Genomic DNA, 8852 nt, shown 5'->3' with positions numbered 1-8852 from the left:
GGGTTAGGTTAATATTTTTTATAATGTAAAAAAAAATGTTTAGCCAAAGATAACATAAATAAAACTAAATTAACTTAATTACCACACATCTTGGAATATTAAACTAGAATAACCCCACAAAAAAAAATTATAAAACTCAAGGACCAAAAATATAATATCAAAGAATAAAATTAAAAAATAAAATAAATTTTTAAAAAAGAAACATCATAGAAAAGAACTTGAGTTACTGATTAATTTGACTAACCCTCCACCCATAATATGAGATAGGGATAAAAAATTTAATTATTTTTTAAAAATAACCTGAAAAAAAAAATCAAAGTTAAATCAATAAAAAAACATTAAAATACTCAAAGTTAATCTGAGTTAACTTGGCTAACTTGCATATGAGAAAACCCTACAAAAAAAATCATAAAGCTTGAGTATCAATAATTTAATTTTTAAAAAAATTTAAAAATCAATTTGATATTAAAAAAAAGCTAAGAAAACAAACTTGATTCAACTCGAGTTAATTCTACTAGTCATTCTACTAGTCCATTATCCAAGATATGAAATTAAGATAACCCCACCAAAAAAAATAAAACAAATCATGAAGATTAAAATTTAATAATTTAATATTAAATGATAAAATTAAAAAAAAAACTTAATTTTTAAAAAGAAAAATTAAAAAGAAATCAATCTTTAAAAAAAAAACTTGAAAAGACTAAAACTAAGCGGAGTTAACATTTGAAACCATTGTTGAAAAGACAAAAAAAAATCATAAAAAAAAATTCAATCATAAAAAAGTTAAAATAAAAAAATAAATAGTAATTAAAATAATAAAAAAAAATTGATATAAAAACTAATTGAAAATAATAAGTAGGGATTAAATTAAAAAATAAATAAAAATAAATAAAAAACATCAAAATTAAGTATAAAAATTAAATTAAATTAGATATGGAGGGGACAAAAAAGGAGTGGAAGGGGGACAATGGGATGCTCTTATCATGAGGCCTTTCAGTCTGCATGTTGGGCGTGAGTACATTCGACATCTGCATTCTAATGAAATCATAGATAGCCTGCAGTGCCCACCTTTCTATACGGAGCTGCCCATGACGAAGGGAGGACACTTGACTCAATAAGAAGGGAGCTCGGTTCTTTCTAACCAAATTCTGGAAACCAGTGGGCAGGAGGGCCGAAATCAGAGTTATTACCACTGAAGCCAGATGAAGGTCCAGCTCAAGTGAATCAAGCAAGAGGTGTGTTCTTGTAATTGGAGCAGCCAGGTGGGTAGATAACTACAATATCCCTGTCTCCTCCACTGATATTGCCGCTGTTCGTAGAATTGCAAAACGTGTTAGTGGAAGAGATAGACTTCCTTCAGTTCAAGCAATGGCACTTGCACATGGTGATCATGATATTGAAGTTGCATGTAACTTGTTAGAACCAAGTAATGTCGGGGAGATTAAGTTCAGCAAGAAGTTGAGAGACTTCAAAAGGAGGAGAGCATGACTGTGGAGAAGGGGTATTTGAGTGATTTCTCACAGGAAAAAAATAATTGCAAGTTACTCGAAGTTTTGTCCCCTAATGTAACCAAATTGAATAAATATTGTAATAGAGAAGGCATTGTCGTTCTTGAGAAATGCTATAATGAAAGGTGTCTCTCTCAGGGATGTTTGTTCTGATGCGTGTGAAGCTGAATAATTGTCCATGCAAGAAATGCATGTTTCTACCCCGCATGCTCAACATCTTAGAAGCGGTGAAGTTTAGGCGTCATATACTCATGAGAGATTGCATAGATTATGCCACTCTCCTAAATTTTTGTTACTGTCTCGGCATAAAAGAAATAAAGATAGGACAATTCATTTTAATACTGTATCGAAAATAAATTTATTTTAATGTTTTTATTTTTATCTATCTAATTAAATATATTTCAGTCCTCACCATCCCCTTTATTATGTTTCATCTATTCTATTTCTATATCAGTACAATAATCAAACGCTACCATATGTAAATTGTCATAAAAGCTATCTAGCAGATCACCATGTCAGTTCAGATGTCTGGAGAGTACATTTTCCTGTAAGATTTGAAACTATGATATGCTCTGCAATATGCTAATTAAAATATGATATTATCAACCCTTAGGTTTCACTAGTTTCATCTTCTCTTTTCCTGTGTGCTTTTAACACCTTTTTTCCTTAAATTTCACGCATGTGGATGGCATAATGGTGGGATTAGTTCTCTACTTTGAAGATTAGTTTCCAGGGATTTTGTTTGACTTGAAGTACAGCTTACTGATCAGGCAAGCAACATAGTGTTGTATACAATCTGGAATTGTTTGATAGCAGAGTTGCTTTCAGAAAAATGTTGAGAGATTGAACCTGAATCGCTATCTCATGGTCTGGTGAACAATTACATGACATTCTAATTGAAATCTGTAGGAAGTCTTTTTTAGCAAATCATACAAGAAATAATGTTGGTCTGCATACTGCTTGGCGTCTCAGGTCTTGACTGTAAAGTATGGAAACTTACAACATATTGATTAAGACAAATACCAAACTCTCTCTTATAAATTTGATGATTTATCTGCTTCGGAGATAAATGGGACCTAAACAACCTCAATTTTGCAGATTGCTTGTAAGACAATTAAGAGAAGTCTTTCAGCTCGGGCAGAAAGTTTTATCAGCTAGCATAACAAGAGAGTCAATGCAGATTCTGCTTATATCAGAAGTAGAAATCACTTGATTTGTAACAAGGCAATTAACCGAACCCTCTCATTTGTTATAATAGACTGGATAAGAAAGTTGCTTGATTTGTTATTTGATCTAATTCTTCACACAAGTTCTAATGTATTTAGCATATATGAAACTTGGTTCTCATTATCAGAATAGAAACCGTGTTGCCAAGAGGAGCTGGAAAAACTGTTGTCTGTAGCAAGAAATTAACACTCGGATGTAATAATTTAGCTTGGAGAAAATGCTAGAAGCAGTTTTTATTTTCATCAGGAATTTCTTTTGTTAGGTTGCATTTTGTCAGCATACCAAATAAAAGCGAATGAATGCTTGAAGGGCCGGAGACGAGACAAAATAAATATAATATTTTTAATATAATTTTAAAATGAATATTTGTACTCGAAACATGTTTCATTTATTTCCGATGTATTTATCTCTTCTATCCTGATTTAATAACGAATTGTTGCCTTAAAAAATTCTAGATTCATCAACCCAATCATAACGGATTTTTCAATTTTCTATACACAGGTCGATAATTATATTATCAGGATACACAGCACACAGATAATAATTCATTAATTTTTATATCTAATGCATGACCAAATTGATCTATCCATACTGAAACAAGAACAAATACAAGAAAAATAAATGCTTAGATCATCTTTTACTTGTTCTATAGAGATGAAGAATATGTGATTGGTCATAAAGATTCTAGAAAGATAAGGTTGGTGTGAGGAGTTCCTTGTCTCTTTCAGTATAGGTTTCTCTGTTTTGTATCATCGGCATCTATCTTCACACAAGAACAGGACTCCTCTGTACTTGGTATCTGATACATGTAGCGGGGACGGACACGCACGCACACATCAAGTTTTACAGAGTATGTGAAATACCTTAAAGAATGGTTTGTTGAAAGTACTTCCGAAGTTTTAAATTATGATTCGAGAGAGGTCTAGGGGTCCAGAAATAATTATGAAGACCATACAGTGTATCAAGGTTATTAAACAGGATCAATCCAGCCCATGATCATCTCATCCATGACTTGTAATTCAAGTCGAGTTGATCTAAATTAATCATCAATAATATAATTTTGAAGTTTTTTAAAAGAAAGTTAAATTGATGTTAGTTCTTGAAAAAATTAAAGCGGTATTAATTACTTAAGTTTTGATGAAGTTAATCGAGTTTGATGAAATTAAATTTTATCTATTTTAATTTGAAACTCAGCCAGGTTATTGGGTTGATCCAAGACAGTATATCCATTTATGTTCACTTAAGCCAACAGCGTTGTTTCAAAGTTCTTTCAACCCATAAATTCATATCTAACAGCCTAAAAATGAGATGGGTTTTACTTCCTGTCATCAATCTCAATTTGGTATACGAGGCCCTTGATGGATTTCATCTTTTAGTGGCTAGAGATCATGTTAAAGTTCATTTTCCTAGGTGTGTCACCAACTTGGCTGAGTTCATGAAAATCTTTAACAGATGATCACACCTTGTTTTACCATGTTACATGACACAGAGAAATGCAATTTCAGTTTGGGTAATATAAAATTTAGAGTTATTAGATATTTATATAATTATTAATTTTAGAACTCATGAGATTAATAAAAATATATATAAAATAGCATAAACTAGTCTGAATATCTATATTAATTTAAAAAAAAACATGAATTCGTATCCTTGTAATCAGCTATATGAAATCAATAATTCTCAACATGTATCTTAATTTGTGGACGGGAGAGTGTTCTTCTAAGAACTCCTCTTGGAGAAATTAGGTTCACGAGAGCACTTACCTACTCTTGGGCCCTTGGCATAGTGAATTATCTAACTTGTCCGTGGGCAGTTGTCTGCCATTGTGACATGTCGAGTCAGTTTCTTGGACATTTCCCGTGTTGTTTTCTTTATCCATTGATATTACCTCACCCAATGTTCTTATGTGAATAACATATGATGATATTCAGCACCATGTGGACCATGCTTTTGGCAAACACGCCAGGTTTCTCCTTATCCATGGCAGTTGATTTTGGGGGTTCAAACCGTGGGGACAGTTTTCAAATGAATTTGTGTAATGCTGAGTCACGCAAGCTTAATTGTTAGCATTACTTTCATGGCTTATATATACACAACACACACACACAAATGACTTATACTCTCACCAGCAGTACTTCCCTTGAAGACTGAAGCAAAGGCAAAGCAGCAAGAAATGGATTTTGACTCAAGTTGCGAGGTAACTTCTATAGAATTTTGTTTCTCTACTTTCTCTCTTTCGAGCTACCTTTTCTTCTGCTCTAGTTTTTGAGCTCGAGTTGCGTTGTTATCTTTCTTTTCCAGTTCATGTTTATATATGTTCTTACATGTACTGCAAGATTAGTCATTTTGATCTTTTTGTTAATTTCTATCAAACCCATTTATGAATTAGACAATTAGCTCAGAAGTTTTTTTTTCACTTAAAAAGATTCGTATTTCATACAAATTTACTTCTACGTGTGGATTAAAACAATCCAAATCATCCCATTTGAGTTTTTTCATATTATGGATAAATTTCTCATGTAGGCATAAGCTATTGAGAAATTTAAAGAGTAAACATGGCCTGTAAAGTTTTTTATTAAAATCTCAACTCAATTCAACAATAATATTAAAAATTATTTTTATTTTAGTAAATTATATTTTAACTCTTCTCAAACTCTTCAAAACCTAGAAAATTTTCACAATTAAAAAAATTACAACAAATATTATTGTGCTAAAAATAATGAAGAAAGTTCTCCAAATCATTCCATGAAGAATCTGCAATTGGAGTAGTTTCTTTCCATTAATCTCCTTTATTATTCTTGCCTCCCTAAATGCCATTTACTTGCTATCTTTAGGTATTCTTTTAGATTTTAGTCTTTTTGAATTATTATATTTGGTATTCTACTTCTTATGCATGTTTAATTACCATGGATGTAAGTATTTTCTTCTTAATAGAACTATTCAGAAGTATTTGAAGCTAAACCAATTGCACATGTAACAGAGTAAAACCCTTGAAAAACCCTGAAAGATAATGTATTTTACCTTCCTTTTAATTAGTTGAAAGCTACACAAAGCATACAATAAACAGAAATATTTCAGTTCTTGTACCTTGGGACAGCAAAATAGTTTAGTTATTTTCTTGGAATAAAAAAAGACAAAAACAATAAAAGCAAAGAAGGGGACATGAGAAAAAATATTCCCGAAATAATTTTAAAATAATTTTTTATATTTTGGAAATAAAAAACACAAAAAGAATATGACCGTACCCCTTCTCCTACCTAACACAACTGGATTGAATGGTCACTGGTCTTCAAAATGACCATTTTGATTATAAATTTTGAATTATTATGATCAAGTGGGAGGACAAGATTAGTATCTAATTAACTGGTTGGGTACCAAAATAATCTTTACCTCAGCTAGTTACGACTTCTATAAACAGGGTGGAGAGGGAGGGCAACTGGGCTCGAATCCTGAAAAACAAAATAAAAAAAAAAATCTAAGGTTGTAAATATATTTTATATGTATAGTCCCAGAAGAAATAAAAAATAATAATTAAGTTTTGGCTCTTCCTAGAAAATTATTCTGGTTTTGGCATCTCTAGAAAATTATCCTAGCTCAGCTCCAATTATGGCTGTCGATGTCCACTCATACCTAAATCCAGGGGCAGAACTAGGGTGGGGGAGGGGGGGCGCAAGTAAGGCCCGGGTCTCTGAAAAATATTTTAATGTTTTTTTATTATTTAGTATTTAAATATGAAATAGTATAATAATTTTTATTTTAAATAAATAAACTTTTTAATTATGTGTTATATTATTTTTGGCCTTTCCTATCAAATATTGCCAGCTCCGTCCCTATTTAAACCTTTATTTTAAAGCTAATCAACCTATTTTAAAACTGAGATAAATTTAAATATATTTAGAGTATGGTAGTGGTTATTTTTAAATTTTTTTATTTAAAAATATATTAAAATAATATATTTATTTTTAACATTTATATATTAAAATAATCTAAAAATACTAAAAATAAATTAATTTGGAAATAAATTTTTTTTTTTTCAAAAACACAAAAAGAAACAGACTCCTCACATCTTGAAGAATGTTCATCAAAATTTTGTCTTATCTCAAAGAAAGAAAGAAAATGAATATTACCACCAAATCACACATATTTGCATTCTTAACATTCAACAATCTCTGGCTTCTGACCCCATGCGAACACTTTTTATACTGCTCTTACCACCTCTGTAACTAATCTCAGTCATTTTTTCCAGTGTCATTAGATATCTAAGTAGCTCTTATTCTTCTTTGATGCATAGAACAAAAGAACTGCAAATGAATCCATGCTGGTATGTTGCATGCTCTACATCTCTGAGGCACGTAACCGCGCAGTTCTGGACTTAATTGAACAAGCTGCTAGGCTCGACCCAGAAAGTGTTATTGTAAACAAATTTGAGGACCGAGTTTATAATAGGATCAGGTTCACTATTGTATCATATGTTGTTGTTGATAGCACTGGGAGTCCCATTTATAGTCCATTGCACCAAACTGTGCTAACCATGGTTGAGGCTGCTTATGGAGCCATTAACCTTGAGTTGCACTCCGGTGCACACCCTCGGCTTGGTGTTGTAGATGACATTGTTTTCCACCCTTTGGCTCGGGCCTCGCTGGATGAAGCAGCTTGGCTGGCCAAGACAGTGGCAGCAGATATTGGCAGCAGATTTCAAGGTTGGTCCAGAACTTTTATGTAGCATCTTAGTGACCACTTTGCATGGAATGGGATTTATCAATGACTTGAGATTTCTTAGCATTATAATGAAATTACATGATATAGGTTTCAATATATCATGTCAAACAGGATTTTGTAGCACTTGAATTATATATCTCCTTTCTTATTTTCCTCGATGCATTGCAGTGCCAGTATTTCTTTATGCTGCAGCACATCCAACAGGCAGGGCTCCTGACACCATCAGGCGCGAGCTGGGGTACTATACGCCTAATTTCATGGGCAACCAATGGGCTGGGTGGACCATACCTGAGATTCTCCCTGGAGCCCCTGATGAAGGTCCGAACCATGTGTCGCGAACAAGAGGAATAGTGATGATTGGGGCTCGACCATGGGTCGCATTATACAACATTCCAGTAGTGTGCACCGATGTTTCTACTGCTCGACAGATTGCACGGATGGTGAGGGCTCGTGATGGCGGGCTTCCTACCGTGCAAGCATTGGCGCTCGTTCACGGTGATGATTCATTTGAGATCGCTTGTATCCTCTTAGAGCCCAATCAGGTTGGAGCTGACAGGGTCCAGGCAGAGGTTGAGATGCTGGCAGCCCAAGAAGGATTGGAAGTAGAGAAGGGCTACTTCACAGATTTTCCACCAGAAATGATTGTTGAGAAATACATGAATTTAATCTCTTCTAGGAGAGACTGATCAAACACTTGTTCGGACATTTAGTTGTATCTATTGATTGTCGAGTTTCGATTGATCTAATGGTCAGATTCTCAAAGAACATAACCTAATAACAATAACTGAAACGTTTTAAACTCTCAAATGATGCTAAAGCTGTCAAGACATTGCCTAGCGTAAAAGCAAAATCAAGCAGGAAAATTCAACACAAAAACCACCTTACGGTCAATAGCAGCAGCAGCATATATCAAGTGACCTAGGCTCTTACAATGCACGTAACGTATATAGCTGAACACAACGGCAATCTAAAACAAGTTTCTCTAGTAAGCGAAACTGGATGAGAAATAGAAGTTATACAGTTGCCTTCTTCTTCAATCACTTGCCATTCGTTTCTTCCCTCAACTTCCAGCTCCTACTCGTTGTCTATTCCTGATTCTTATCTTCTTGTTGCATCCTCTAAGAAGAATGGACTGAGAAGAGTGCTAGAGTTTGTTCCACGTCAGTGAATTCCACCATTTTTTGCATCTTTTGATTTGCTTGAGAGCAGATGGTAGTGATTCTGGGAGTGGGCAATCAACAACTTAAATAGCGTGCAGGGATTAATTCTTGGCAAGGACTTCATTCCCAGTTTCTGTAAACTTGGACGTGTAAATAAACTACTGTTTTCTTCACCAGTTGCCAGTTTCTGAATTTTCGGGCATCATTCAACATCACTCTCTTCAAGGTTTCTGCGGTT

General features: G+C 33.5%; 1 protein-coding gene across 1 annotated transcript; it reads left to right on the top strand.

Annotated features, from left to right (window-relative positions):
• The first annotated feature begins 4513 nt into the window (after positions 1-4513).
• Positions 4514-8261, top strand: LOC105136222 (formimidoyltransferase-cyclodeaminase-like). The gene is made up of 3 exons (XM_011041468.1): positions 4514-4932; positions 7027-7435; positions 7623-8261. The coding sequence occupies exons 1-3, from the start codon at positions 4909-4911 to the stop codon at positions 8138-8140; spliced, it is 951 nt and encodes a 316-aa protein (XP_011039770.1). The 5' UTR covers positions 4514-4908; the 3' UTR covers positions 8141-8261.
• The last annotated feature ends 591 nt before the right edge of the window (positions 8262-8852 follow it).

This window comes from Populus euphratica, unplaced genomic scaffold, assembly GCF_000495115.2.
Source record: "Populus euphratica unplaced genomic scaffold, PopEup_1.0 scaffold52.1, whole genome shotgun sequence".
Classification (NCBI taxonomy): domain Eukaryota; kingdom Viridiplantae; phylum Streptophyta; class Magnoliopsida; order Malpighiales; family Salicaceae; genus Populus; species Populus euphratica.
Note: the sequence above shows the minus strand (reverse complement) of the source record. Positions and strands in the feature narration are given on the sequence as shown.